This window comes from Trichoderma virens, assembly GCF_000170995.1.
Source record: "Trichoderma virens Gv29-8 chromosome Unknown TRIVIscaffold_5, whole genome shotgun sequence".
Classification (NCBI taxonomy): Eukaryota; Fungi; Ascomycota; class Sordariomycetes; order Hypocreales; family Hypocreaceae; genus Trichoderma; species Trichoderma virens.
In genome coordinates, this window is record NW_014013744.1 from 1657877 (window position 1) to 1672644 (window position 14768).

Consider the following 14768-nt stretch of genomic DNA (forward strand, 5'->3'; position numbering starts at 1 on the left):
TGACAATTCATTGTTGAAGCTGTCTAGGGGAATGTGATGTGGTCTTTTATGCTATTGAATTAGTACCTACATTGAGGCGTTGATGATATAGGTGGGTTGTTCTGAAGAAAACCAGTGTACATGTATGTACATGAACCAGGGCGTCATCCACTGAGACATCCCTCTGCTTTTGACAATAGATGCGTCATCATATTGCTGACATCAATTGTATATTTTTCTTTCTGCTCTTCACCAACAATTAAAGCCAAGACAACCCTCATCTATCATTACATGCAGCATCTTTGTAATCAAGCTCAGCGTCAACGCAAAGCAAAAAAGCGTAGAAACACCGCAAAACCGCCCTAGCGCCTCCACGCCTCGGCTTACACATCATTACTCTGCTCTTACGAGCGGGAAAAGCTGACAAGCATCTGGTCGGAGCATGTGGATTAGTCCTGATGCCCGTCATCATAAGACCGGCTCAACGTTAGCGGAACCGGCGCACCGAGGTCGCAGCGTGTCCTGGTCGGAGCAATGAATACTTGTACTAAACCTGGGGGTTTATATCTGGCGGGAGCGCCAACTAGACGAAGGGTTTTCCATGTGATGATGTTCTGCTGTCTCTGATGATCCTATTGCTTCACGCATCTCCGACGACAATTGATCGCTTCTTGATTTGATCTTTCATCTCATGATACCCCGTTGCTGAAAACAAACACGCATACAAGCATAAAAAGAAAGCACACGCCTCGGATACTCTTTCAACCAATTTCGCGAACCAACTCCGCGCCCAGCCCTTGAGAGATTGACGCTTCGGCATCTCTGCCCCTCCATCCTCTGCCTCTCGGCCTTGCCGCAACAAACTCGGGTCGCCCAACTCCACGCCCTGCCACAACGCCAGCAGCCGCTATTTTCCTCTCTGTGCCTCAGCTCGGCGCCGCAACTGCCGGCCCGAGATCCAGTCCAGGGTACTCGGGGTTTTGTCCCGCCCAAAGCGACCGTTAGGCCGTGGAAGTCCATCGAACAAAAGCACTGGTGACTCCCCCAGTCTTTCGCATCGTCAATATTCCAGCCATCTTCTCTTTTTCGAACTTTCGACTCTCTCTCGCTCTCTCGGACAAGCGATCAATTCAAATTCGCAGAACCGATTACAGAACTGCTTCATTGAGGGCAGTGCAATAATCCCCCGAACCAACGCAAAGCGCAAACCACAGCCAGCCAGCGACATGCCTTCCTCCACCATAGACCAGAGTCAATTCGACTCCATCCCCGACTCCATTGAGGCCTTCCGTATGTTCTCGCTCTTTAGCCTTCTCTCTCTCTCTTCAGCTTTGGCCAATTGACTGACTCTTTCTCCTCCACCAACAGGCAGAGGCGAGTTCCTCGTCGTGCTCGACGACCCGTCCCGCGAAAACGAGGCCGACCTCATCATCGCCGCCGACGCCATCACCACCGAGCAAATGGCCTGGATGGTGCGGCACTCGTCAGGCCTCATCTGCGCGCCCATTACCCACGCCCGCGCGGCCGCCCTTGACCTGCCGCCCATGGTCCAGCACAGCCAGGATCCCCGCGGCACCGCCTACACAATCTCCGTCGATGCCGCCGACCCCTCCGTCACCACCGGCATCAGCGCCCACGACCGCGCCCTCGTGTGCCGTGTTCTCGCCGATCCCGCCTCAACCGCCGCCAGTCTGCGTCGTCCCGGCCACGTCTTGCCTCTGCGCGCTGCCCCTGGCGGAATCCGCGCCCGCAACGGCCACACCGAGGCCGCCACCGAGTTCTGCCGCCTTGCCGGCAAGGCTGAGGCCGGTGTCATCTGTGAGATTGTCGACGATGGAGAGGAGGTTCCCGGCCAGGCTGTGCGGAATGAACCTGGCATGCTGCGCGGCGAGGCTTGTATCGCCTTTGCCCGGAAATGGGGCCTCAAGGTCTGCACCATTGCTGACCTGGTAGCCTACGTCGAGAAGACGGAGGGCAAGCTCCCGGTCAACGGATCAAATTGAAGCAAGAACAGAGTTACGAGGGCATCTTGAATTAATATGAAAAAGAAACGAAAAAAAAAAGAGAAAGAGGGAAACGAGGAAACCAAGAATATCACGAACAGGAACGGGAAAAGGGCGGGAAAGTCCCCCTCCAAAAATAAAGCATATTCGTAATGGGCACTCATTCGATTTCCATGGCTAATATCTGAACGGCGCACAATGACAATGGCGGAAAGGGCTGGTTCGAAAAGAAAGAGGAAGAAAGAAAGAAAAAAGGCCGCAAACTCCTACTCTACTCCCACTGCTTGACCTGTATTCCAACCCACTTCATACATCCATCTACTCACCTAGTACCTTACCTCTCTGTATGGACGTCTGTCCAGACGGTTTCATCTGCGTTGGTTATGTTTTGGTTGCCATTAGAATTAGCTATTTATACGGCGTTGTTTACATACCACAATACATATGTATAGCCTATCCTGTATAACAAGAAAAAAAATTGAAGAGAAAAAGAAAGTCTTTGTTTCGCCACTACTGTGCTACACTTCTTTTGCAATCATCTCATTGCAAGGAATATCTATTCAATTAATTGTCCTTATCACTGCCGAACATGAAGCCTATCCTATCCATCGCTATGAGAATACATACACAAAAGCTCCCATGAATAATCCATTGGTCATTATCGCTTGTAGCACATATCAAGGGAAGCTGTCTGCAACTATGCCATAAAGTCCTCCTCAATGTTGCTTTGCCCGCCGCTCTTGGTCTGATTCAGCCCCAGGTTAAGTTCAGCTGCCTTCTCAAGGAGCTCATCGGTGCTGCTAGGGCCGCGGTCTGTCAATGGTGGCGCCGTGTTTGACCGTACTTGCACCTTGACCTCTCCTTGCACTCCGTCCAGCTTGATCGTCGACACCGTAGTGCCTCCTGGCGGTGGCCTTAGGTTCGGCTGTGGTGCCAGATTAACCAGCTCGCGGAAGAAGTTGTTGGCAGCCTCACAGCCGTCCAACAGCCATTTCAAGCAAATGGTAACTCGCTCCTTTGCGAATGGATTGTGGTCATCATATGCGCAGCAGTTGAGGAGAGGCACAATACCATTGTATTTCATCATTTGCATCTGCACCTGGGCATTTCCAGGAGTACTCTGTCCCGGCGGTGGCTGTAGCAGCGTTGCGATGATTGTAAATATCTGTCCCTTGATGCCAGACCATGGGAACTTGTGAGCCGGCTCTTGCAGAGGCGGCGGTGGTGGCGACGGAGATACACCCTCATCTGCAGTCGCATATGGTCGTTCGACCATCGGGTCGTTATTGGCACTATTGTTGGTGGCATTCGAGGTGCTCTCTGCTGCCGGAGCGCGTTTAGGCACTTCGACAAGTGGCTTCTTCGGCACTGCGGCCTCCAGGCTGCTGAGGATCGTGATAAGGTCATAGATAGCCTGCCACTCGATGAGATGAGGCCTCATATCCACCATTTCGGCCACAGTCGTGAGAAATTCCAGGTACTGGGACAGCCCGTCTTTAGCTCGTTCCATATCCCAGCTATCAACTGGAAACTCGGCTGGATCACGATTCTCCTCACGAATCTGAGCTTGCAAATGCATGAGAGCTGCGCACTCAGGGACAATGCGACTTCGGAAAAAGCTAAAGAAGAAGTGCACCAGTTTGAGATCCCTGGTCTGGTCCTTGGAATCCTGTGTTGTAGAACTGGCGGCTCGAGCTCGAAGCATGTGATTCACAAGGCGCAAGAGAACTGTTTGTGCTGGGGAGATGATGTCCTTGGGGATCCTCAGCGAGTTCCACGCATAGGGCACCAGAGCGCTGTGGTGAATAGCCTCGACAATCTGGGTTGTGACCTGGAAAATGAGGCTTTGCTCGTCCTTGTCCCACACAGCAATGAAAACGAGCAGCTCGCGGAGTAGACTCTTGCCGCAATCTAGTGCAAGAAACATTCTGCATCTTGTCTTTTGCAAATTCTCTCCCGCGCGTGTCAACCCGGATCCTGCGTGATCAAGTATACACGATTTGACTATCATGTGCAATGCTTCGATCTGTTTGGGATCAAGAATATTAGGCACCTCTGTCAGAAGACCAGTCAATGGACCATCTCCATACGATTCATCATCATCAACCTCTTCATCGTCCATCATGTCGTCCATATAATCATGGGGATAGTCGTGATCATGATGGTGGTGATGATGGTGGCAGTGGTGGTGGTGATGGTCGTCTTCATTATCGTGATGATGGTGGTGATGGTGGTCGCACTCTTCAATTTCATTGCCAGGCGCAGCATGGTCGTGGTCATGAACGTGGTCATGCTCATGCTCGTGTTCGTGATCATGGTGGTGGTGATGGCACTCATGGTCATCCTCGTGGTGATGGTGGTGACGGAGATAGCACTCGTGGCACTCGTGGCAGTGCTCATGGTCAGAGAGGTCCTCTTCGGCGCCCTCTGGAGGCGGCGAGTGGTCTGCCCGATAGGAATGAGCATATCGGTGAACCAAATTATTGCGGCAATGCTCTGTACGTGACTGCGCAAACTCCACAGACGGCATGCCGACGACCCAGTCCTCGTAATTCGGATCGCGCGCTCGGAGCCACCACGTATCAATCTCACGAGACACACGAGCGTACAGTCGGTCCTGTTGGTATTTGTCCGGCTCGTCCGGCTTCCATACCGGGTTGATCTTATCAGAGTTATCGTCTATCATCATGGAAGTGGGATCAAGTGTATCCGGAAGCCAGTTCCAGGCTAGTGGCCTTATAGGGGCCAAGTTTCCTGGGGGCTTGTCTGCATGATTTTCGGCGTAATCCCTGAGCAGCTTCCTCGCCGTGTCGCACATTTTCGAATTCCGATCTAGCCAGTGTTGAACTTGATGCTTGGCCGCATCTGGGCGGAATCCAGAACCATCTGTCATGATTTCCTCGGGTCCTGACAGCGCGCCGTCATCGTCAAACAGCACATCAAACCAAAATGACATCTTGTTTCGATCATGCTTGGCAGTCCAGTTGTGAACCTGCTGCAGCGAAGTCACAAGCAGCTTTTTATCTGAGAGAGGGAGATTAGCACGTGTCTATCTCCCCGGCATAGGGAGAGGCCAGCTTCACATACACAATTCAGTAATATCTGTGAGCTTCAATCTCTGAGCCTCGTCCAGTATCTCCCCGTCGTAGCCTTTACTCGTTACATTGACACAGAGAATAATTGTTTGGTAGACCATCTGGTCGAAATGCACTGCGGCGCAAATGTCCTGAGGAACCTCGGGCTCAGCATTAACCAAAAGATTGCGTGCAATGTGCATCAGCTTGATGAGCGTGCCCAAATCTTCCTTGACAGATACATGGTTGAGGACGATCAAGGCCGTGCTTTCTTGAGGGCTGACTCCCTTGTCGGGGTCGTTCAAGGCTGATAGAGGCCCCACTGATCGCGATGTCAAGCTTGGGATGGCAGCAGCAAAGATTCTTGTCAGCCATATCCATATTGCTACATTCCGTGCCAGGGCTTCTCTGTTTGATGCCATCGATGCAGGTTAGCGGCGTAGCATCTTGACATAGACTACGGGATCCTACCTGGCCTTCCTCAGCGTGTGGGTCTTCTCCAACGTCTTGGAGATCATCGAGTTCACCCTGGCCGTGGTTTGAGGGCCCATGGGAGGCGACTGTGTGAAATGGCCCTCCAGGCAGATGAGGGCGGCGGAGAAGCATCGCTCTTCGATGGTCTCTCCGGGGTTGTCGCCACCATTTTCGCTTGGCCGCGTTGCTACTACATCTTGCCCAAGAATGGTAGTATCATTGATATCAACCGTCTCCGCCATCCTCATCTCTGCGGTTGAAGCTGGGATCTCGAGGCAAGTGAAAGCGATGATGCGCGCGTGAGCAGCCTAGATATTGCTACCAGGTATAATTTTGGCCTGCAGTTTATGAAGTACTGAAATGGCCCGCAAAAAAAAAAAAGTTGCCGGCTTGGTAAGCATAAAACCCCGCTATATCGGGAATAGATGACGAGGCGATAAGAGGAGCTTTTCAGTGCATCTGTCTGCCCTTCAAGATGGACGTGTCGATGCTGGAGGAGAATGGACAGCTGGGCTGTTTTAGGCGGTTGTATCGGAGCTGAAAGCGTTTCCGTGTCAACCAGGTCGGTACCTAGCATCAGGTACCTATTTTACTTGCCATGAGACAAGTACAACGACAGAGGTTGGTGTCGTGTATACCTTAGCAGTACACTGGAAAATACCAACCGCGCAAGTACATGGTACCGCCAATTTCAGGTACAGCAGCCAGTTTTCCAGCAAGCATCTCCCCAATGTCGCCAATAGATTGAGCTTTCCTGTATTACAGAGTAGACAAAGGCTTCACCTCAAAATATCACATAAGCACACTAGACTCATAGGAACCTAATCCCATGATTGCGTGCTCTTTGTTTGAACCTCTTATCGACCCAGTACATAAGAAAATCCTGCCCCTCCATCACTATCGATAGAGGGGTAACAGAGCTCGGTAGCTTTTTTTTGCTCTTGACAATCTGCGGCCTTTCCAACATCATCATTGCTAATCTCATCTCTAAGCCTCTTGTTTTTCGTCTTTTTCGAGCATAGACATATCAAGTAAGTAAATTGTGTAGTGTTGTTATTTTCATTTGCAGGTGCATTAACTAATCTCTAACACCAGCCAGTAGTCACCATGGCCGACCTCCCTACCAGCTTCGATCGTATGTTGCGAGATCCCTGCTCATCTCCAGCTTCACAATCAACATGAATGCAGCTCTAACTTGAGTATATAGAGCCCGTCCACATTGCCGTCATCGGTGGCACCGGACTTGCACAGCTCGAGGGCTACGAGCCCGTTGCCGTTGTCAACCCCATCACGCCTTGGGGACCTCCCGCCTCGCCCATCTCTATCCTCTCCCACAACGGCGTCAACATTGCCTTCCTCGCCCGCCACGGCCTGCACCACCAGTTTGCACCTCACGAGGTTCCCAACCGTGCCAACATCGCTGCTCTCCGCCATCTCGGTGTCCGATGCGTCATTGCCTTCTCCGCCGTGGGCTCCCTTCAGGAGGAGATTAAGCCCATGGACTTTGTGATCCCTGACCAGGTCATTGATCGCACCAAGGGCATCAGGCCGTTTACTTTTTTTGAAGATGGAGTTGTAGGCCACGTTGGATTCGCGGACCCATTCGACAAGAAGCTGGCCGATATTGTCAAGACCTGTGCGGCGCATATGGAGGGAGACGGCGTGGTGCTCCATGACAAGGGCACCCTTATTTGCATGGGTTTGTCAATGCATTCGTTTGCAATCGATTCGAAATTTCCACTTGACTGACTTCTCTTTCATCACAGAGGGACCCCAATTCTCTACCCGCGCCGAATCCCACATGTACCGTTCATGGGGTGGCTCTGTCATCAACATGTCTGCTCTCCCCGAGGCCAAGCTTGCCCGTGAAGCTGAGCTCGCTTACCAGGTCATCTGCATGGCCACCGACTACGACTGCTGGCACTCGTATGAGGACGTCAACGTCGAGATGGTCATGAAGTACATGCATGCCAACAGCCAGAATGCCAAGCGACTTGTTGGCGGTGTTCTGGACCAACTCTCCAAGCTGGACCACAGCGATCTTGTCCTGGCCAAGCACTGGGAGGGTGCGTCTTCCGGCCCTGTCAAGTTCATGACCAAGCCTGCCGGTAGGAACCCTGAGGCCATGAAGAAGGTCGAGTACCTGTTCCCAGGCTTCTGGGAGAACTAGGCTGGATTCAAAAAAGGATACACATGGGGGCGTTTGGTAGGTGGAAAATACGGCGCAAACAAGATGCCGGTCCAAGTCAGGTGCGTTTCTGAGGTTCAACGGCTCATACAATTAGCTTTCATTTTTGCATATTGCCCTATATATATTTTTTATTCTATTTAGCTTTTTCTTTTATGATCTTCAGAAGAAGCCAGACAAAAGAGACTACGCGAGATTTTTTTTTTTGGCGATAGATCTTCAACAGATATAAGAAGTTTAGACAGTCTATGTAGAAGACAGATATATCAGATCAAACCCAGAGGGCTCAAAATTTCTCTCATCGTGTGCGCAATCGAACGACCGAGGGATGGTTGGTATGAAGAGGAATGAGCCATTTCCTCCTGATCCGTGGCATTACCCATCAATATCACGGCCGAATCAAAGGGGAGCACGATCAACTCGGACAGATAAATCTTACCCGCTCCCCATCTACACATAACCAAACCAGGGCACAATGACCAAGTATGACATGGCTGATCGTGTTCCTTCACAGACTAGTCCGAAGAATATGCCAAGTAATATCTTGCATACGAAATTCTTCAGCGGCATCGATTCAAACATGTAAGACGTCACAATCATGCGTTACCCCTTTTTGCAATGGCAGGTAGCATCACGATCCTGCCATTATTCATGACTCGGCGCTGTTAGTTCGATTTGTTAAACTCTGTCACTTTCGGTCATGCATAACAACTCAAAGGAGAGCTCTTGCGTCACCAACAGAGAAATGTGATAGCTAGGTCACCATTGTCAAGCAAAAGGAGGCACGCCAACGGCTGTCATTCTGCTTCCGATAAGGGCGCCATCCAAAAGGGCGTGTCGAGCAAGGTTCTGGCCTGCTTGACAGAAGCGCGCAGGGGAATGCAGCCACCACGTCGGCTTCAGCTGCTTATTAGTGCCGAGAGCAAAATCGCCGTGATGGGGTTTCATAGACTATGAGAATTGCATTCCACTTGTCAATTGTCTTCTTCTGGCGAATCCTTCCTCACAAATGGATCCACGGACTTTATTCGTGCATGAAGACGAACCCACGGCGTTCTTCGTTGGGCCAGGTCCGCAGCAGAAGCTGTCAGAATGTGACAATGCTGCATTGTACAGCCTGTCAAAATATATGGTGTTAGGGGCAGTGTCCAATAACGATGGACTGCATATCCTCTTCGCGTTCCTGCTGGCAACCCATTGTGCTAAGCGAGGTGGAAGACGGAACATACTCGTACTGCTCCGACGGAACGTACTCGCACTGCTCCGATGCAATATAGGTAGACCCCCCCCCCTCTTTGATGCACGGAGTACATGTTATACTTGTATTAGATGACTCTGTGATGGGGTTCATGCAAACACCATTAGTGCGCCAGTACGGCTCCTCCACCTGTCAATGCCTGGATGCATGAGACTCACAGAGAATGGAATGTGATGACGTGCTGTGGTTTGTCCATCTCCGCATATTAAGGGCTGCGGGCATCAGAGCCCTGACTGTCACTTGTGCCACGTTTTTCTCACGCATGCCGAATGAAGAAGTTAAAGCCTTTTTTTATATCCGCAGCAGCGGCATACTTGCAGATCTCAGGGGGCCGCATGTGCTATGGATCGCGAAGGGTAGAGGCCTGGGGTGCAAGTACGAATTAGTACTGAAGCTGTACTCGTATATCTCTGCGAGTTGTTCTGAGGAGAGACATGCATAAGCCTCTTGTGGTGCTCAAGGGGTGTACGAGATGCAAGCCCTAATACTAGCCATCGTTCGGTATACAAGTACGAAGGAGTAAGCGCCAAAGTCCGTACGGCCTGTCGGAATATGGCCGGCTTGCAGATATCCAAGCTATGATGACAGGCAGGCTGCATGTATGCCAATTTGCTCCAGATAGGACGGGGGTTAATACTTCAGCTGCAAGACTAAACCAGATCGAGATTGTGCTTTAAATAGAGGATATGGCGTAAAGCCAGCTCGGGGCTTTCCTTGTCGTTTTTCTACTTACGAGTACAGGGTTGCGTCGTGTGTCTCGATGAATAGCATCCGTGCCTTGAGATTATTCCCTCATCTTCGGCCTCTGTGGGCAGCAATGTAACTTGCTTGGCCACGTACCGTGTCGGCAGTGACAGCAGTGACAGTTTCAGCCCCCAATGGCAGGCAATTGAATTCCATCAGCGGACATGCTTTTCACTAAACAAATTTGAGCAAGGATGGCCAATTGTACTTGTACGTACAGAATCTTCCAAGCAGATAGTTCTAGAACGGGGGCACATTTGTTGCACCCCTGGGTTTCATTCGCATAATCATCCGTTAAACATGGATGTAGCGATGTCGGCCTAAAAACTTTGCGATAAGCAAGCACTACAAACCACTCCCAAGTGTGCATATTGTTTGTAGCCTCACTTCATCCTCGTCTTGGGCTTCGGTGAGCTGGATGATAGGCCGTTACATGACTGGCTCGAACCAAGAATATCGTTGACGAGAAGCCTCTGCTAGTCTACGAAGAGCTCCCCACTTCCTTCTCAAGAGTGCCTAGGCTGATTGTCACTCGTCAACAATGAGGACAATTCCAACGGCCAAGCATGACATGTCACTTTGTTGAGACAGCATGGGGCGGCTCAGCGACCGCGGCCCCTCTTCACAGGACAGACTTGGTGCGATTTGTGTGATGGCTACTTGGACAATGAATTCTCCAAGCCAGGAGCCAGGGTCCGGAAGGACGGGGCCCATAAAGACAGGGTATAAGGACTGCATGGAGAACCTCGAGGATATGGGTTTGGGAGCGGGAGCAGGGCAATCGAGTAAAGTAATTACATAAAATTCCTGTTAGAAACCCACAATTGTAATCTTCATCCGGAGAGCAGGATAAGCGGCAGTGAGGGGCTAACTCAGGCGCAACTCTTTTGCCAAAGGCCGCTGGGCGCATCCTCGCTTTGAAAGCATTTCTGCCTTGAGAGATTAGACCTGTCTGTCTTTGGTTAACATGACTTAGTGGCTTCTCAAAAGTTCTAAAAGAAAGGATCGTGCTGCAAAGTTGTGAAAGAGGAAAAGACGTAATTTAAAATCGGGAAGTGGGTGTCCGGAACGCTCCATACCTGATGATGAATAGATATGCAGATGCCATCTCACGAGGTACCCATTGGTGGACGAAAGGATTTGCTCACATTTCATTTCACACATTCAGGCGCTTCAAAGCACTCCATACCGTAGCATCTGTTGTCTTGTGCCCACTCTGGGATCGATTGTGGGCACGAACGGGGACGCTAACTTGAGGATGCACGACTAACTCTTCACGAAGTTGCATGGCTCTTATCCAGTTTCTGTCGTCCTGCTTTAACACTCAAGCAATGCCAAGTCCGGAGGAGGGAGGACACTCACGGCGAGAGACCCAAGCCCTATGTGACCCGAGCAAGGCTGGCAACAGCCGAGCTCCGTTTGCAACCAAATCAAGACATCTTGATGTCAGTCAGTCCAGTCTGCTTGCAACGCTCGTGGGGTAATTGTCGCCATTTAAGAAACCCCGCCGCTCGGGTCTTCCCGCACTTGTACACACTAGAGCTGGAGCAAAGAGGACGAAGAGCAGAAGCCATGCAAAAATTGGTGGCAGACTAGGGCTGGATGAAAGAGCCATTGCGTTTGGCGGGCGCTAGCAAATGGAGCCTATTGTGGCCGTTCCCTTTGATTATTGTTCACCAGTTCAAGAAAGGAGGGCTAACGAGGCCGAAGCTTCAGGGATATGAGAGAGAAACTTGCATTCCGCAACTCACAACGGCAGTTCTCGACGCCCTGGTTACTGCTAAGCGACACCTGTGCTACTTCGTGCCTCGTGCCTCGTACTTGGCGCCTGTATCGGCCGGCTATTCCAACAATAGATGTGGCATTGCTATTGTGTCGACGGGCCCACCATCAAGTGTACTCGTGCTCCGTACTTGAATGGTGAAAAAAGCTCTCTGCATAATCTGCTCTTTGGAAGAATGATTTGTGATGGCGCATATAACATTGCACCCATTCTTGGATCCTTGGCCCTCCTTCTCACACATGGATTTTCAGCCCCTACCGAGATTCATTCGGACGACTGCCCATGGGAGAGATGTGGCTCTGGAGATAGAAACTCCAAGTTCAGCGGGTCTCCTAAAAGGTGAAACCCCCGGCTTCACAATTTTTGGTCTCTCATCCTCGGTTGATAGGAAGATGAAAACGAGACGGCCTCCACTGCGGCTCGTACGATAAGTACGTACTTTTGGTCGACATGTCGCACATAGGTACTTGGATGCATGAAGAAGTGCACACCAGGTAGCCTACTAGTCATAGTACATACACGTAGCATTGCTACTAGGCAGTGCCATTTGACGCTTGCATGTCGTACTTCGTATTCCAGGGATACACACAAGTACTCGTAGGAAAGCTGTGAGTACCAGTTGGGCACGTCCAAGCAGCCCGAAAGTGCGAGGTGGGACGGTTGCCGGAAATTGAGCTTGGAAACAGACGCCAACCTTTGCTCATCAGCATCAGCGAGCGGCTGGCGATCCTGTTCGTTCCGTGTTCGGCCGTCAGATGCACATGCGGATCTGACGTGTCCTCGTCAACTCGCCTCGATATAGTTTGCTGACGAGCGCGCCGCGATGCAGCCGGCGTGGGTCAACAACGGCCAGGTTGTTACTCGTATGAAGCCGATCCAGGCATCTGCTTCTTGTCTATGTCGAGTTAGCTGCCGATCAAAGTGCTGGCGGGTGTTGCGCGGACAAAGTAGTTGGTCTGGAGCTGAGTGCCCGTGATGATAGAGGAAGGCCGTTACTAAATCCATTGATACCCCAACCGTAACTACCTTAGTATTAGTAGCTGAAGTGTTACAGGGGTACCTATAAACTACACAGTCAGGAAGTAAAATGTACCATGATTTCCAGGACGTGTATTCTCAACGGGCCGTACCGGTACAAATGCCCTGAGTTCTTGCTCGGCCTTCGCTTGGTACCTCTTGCCTACCAGCGGGCGCTCAGTCGCGTGTCAGTGGGGCCGCGGCTCGCTTTCCTGCCGTTCTTGAGAAAGCCAGGCACGAAGACGTCGATCTGTAGAAGGGGCTGGAAGGTACGTGGAGAAAAGGAAAGTTCCCGTACAAGCAATTCTTACCTACAGGTAGGTAGGTACTAGGTAGTTGGCACTTGCCGCCAACCTCTAGAGCCATGCTCCGTGCTGAGTGCAGGGCACGTGCAGCTGAAAGCTATGACAAGTCTCTTGTGCTATTCGAGCCAACTCCTGTTCTTCACCTTTAACCGGTCATCTACAGCATCTCGATCAAAGCAAGCGTCTTATCGCCGACGTGGGCGGCGATCGTGGCATGTGAGAACCGACCGCATCTCGATGGGGCATTTTCACGGGCATCCATCTCCTCAGCGATGAGACACAGCCACAAAGCCGGAGTACCCAGTCAAATCGACTACTACCACACCCTCTCCGTCTTACCGTCGATTCGGTACACAAGTTGACAGATAGTAAGCACGCAAAGCCGCTCGACTGCGCGGCGAGACGCAGGAGTCGTGGTTGACAAATATAAGCACAGTTGCCTTGGAGGTATCTCCTTGATGGCCAAGCGGCAGAATGGTGACAACGGCTACTTGTAATCTCCCTCTTCTTGCTCCTGATGGCTCCATATTGTCTATGGGCACTACTTTTGCGGAACATGCCGACCCTTGGGCTTCTAAATGATGCTGTATCCCTATACAAGTGTATATCCGTGAGTCCAATCTGCTCTTGGACACACTTGTATGGCTGATTGTAGCACAGATTGCTGAAGTTGAGCCACTAAGCACAGATATGAAGCCCATCTCGATCACCAACCCATTCTGCTTGTGATCGCCTCGCGAACCCCTCCCCCAACATCCACCGGAATGTTGCTCCGTACTTCCATATATTAGCTGCATCTACTAACCGCCTGCTAGCAGTGTATTCTCGAGTAGGGCATGCAGTCAGCTTTAGTATCAAAGCTTTTCACGGTAGGCATTGCTACTCCCGGCTTTCCCGTCTGGTTGCCCCTGTGGGCATTCCGGTACGGAGCACGGAAAGCAACGTCCCACTCTTATGCCGGGCCGCTCATCCCCATTGAGCAGATCGATCAACGAATATCTGATTAGAGCTCGGCCTTGTCCTGTAGACTTAACACCTACGAGCGGCATGAGTTGGCACCCCTTTGTAAACATGGCTCTGGAGGTGATGCTCCTGCATATCGTGACACAGGATCGGTAGCGACACGAGACCGGAATATCATCTATCATATTCCTGCAGCTGGCATTGCAAGCACAGACCCCACAGCGACCTTTTCTACTCGTCACTTGGGCTATTGACAGTCGCCGTCAAAACGGGGATAATGCCGTCACTCAGCTCAGCGCTAGCTGCTATATTTCTCTTTGCCAAACGAGGATAGCTCTTGGTACGGGAATCATTTACTTGCATAAGCACCAGTTAGTCTTTGCCGCTGCTGAAACTCGTTCGTCAAAGAGATTTTACAACTCCAACATGCCGTGGATGCTCCATATTAGTTGGCATCATCACCGAGGTTTCTTTTTACCATACTCTGAACCTTTTCGAAATATGCAGCCCAAAGGAAGAGCCCCAGATGGATGTAACCCCACAGACATAAACTGCCGGCATCGCAGCCACCACGCCTCACTGCGCTTGAGGCTCAAGACTTATGTCATGGTTGATGGTGCCACAGGAACTAGGACAAGAAGCAAACATGTTGTACAACGCACGTCCGCATACTGAAAACGTCGCACTTTGGACAGCGGGCGCATTCCGCCCGATATGTCCCTCTATCTTCGTATATGCCCTCGGCCGGCCGTGCGTGACGTAGGACAAAGAGACAGAAAATCTTTCCGCGGATGCTCTCCACTGGAGCGCCGATTACAACAGTAACGGACGATTTAACACCAAAAAGGCAACCGCAATGCCATGAGCGACGGCCCCGCAACTCGCACAAGATTCTCGTTATGTGTATCGAAGATTTTTCGACAGTTTACCAGTCAGTAATTCCCCGGTCGTCAACAAGAGAATTATGGGGATTCTAGGAG

The 14768-nt window shown here is 51.1% G+C and overlaps 3 protein-coding genes across 3 annotated transcripts; 2 read left to right on the forward strand and 1 right to left on the reverse strand.

Annotated features, from left to right (window-relative positions):
* Positions 1-1205: 1205 nt before the first annotated feature.
* On the forward strand, positions 1206-1982 carry TRIVIDRAFT_37727 (uncharacterized protein; the record flags this gene model as incomplete). Its single annotated transcript, XM_014102472.1, has 2 exons — positions 1206-1273; positions 1352-1982. The coding sequence occupies 2 exons, from the start codon at positions 1206-1208 to the stop codon at positions 1980-1982; spliced, it is 699 nt and encodes a 232-aa protein (XP_013957947.1).
* A 697-nt stretch (positions 1983-2679) lies between these two features.
* TRIVIDRAFT_55814 (uncharacterized protein) lies at positions 2680-5772 on the reverse strand (the record flags this gene model as incomplete). The annotated part of the gene is made up of 4 exons (XM_014102473.1): positions 2680-4223; positions 4347-5006; positions 5070-5464; positions 5528-5772. 4 exons carry the CDS (start codon positions 5770-5772, stop codon positions 2680-2682), a joined length of 2844 nt encoding a protein of 947 aa, XP_013957948.1.
* A 725-nt stretch (positions 5773-6497) lies between these two features.
* TRIVIDRAFT_86521 (uncharacterized protein) lies at positions 6498-8006 on the forward strand (the record flags this gene model as incomplete). The annotated part of the gene is made up of 4 exons (XM_014102474.1): positions 6498-6561; positions 6626-6665; positions 6738-7229; positions 7297-8006. 3 exons carry the CDS (start codon positions 6638-6640, stop codon positions 7698-7700), a joined length of 924 nt encoding a protein of 307 aa, XP_013957949.1.
* Positions 8007-14768: the final 6762 nt, after the last annotated feature.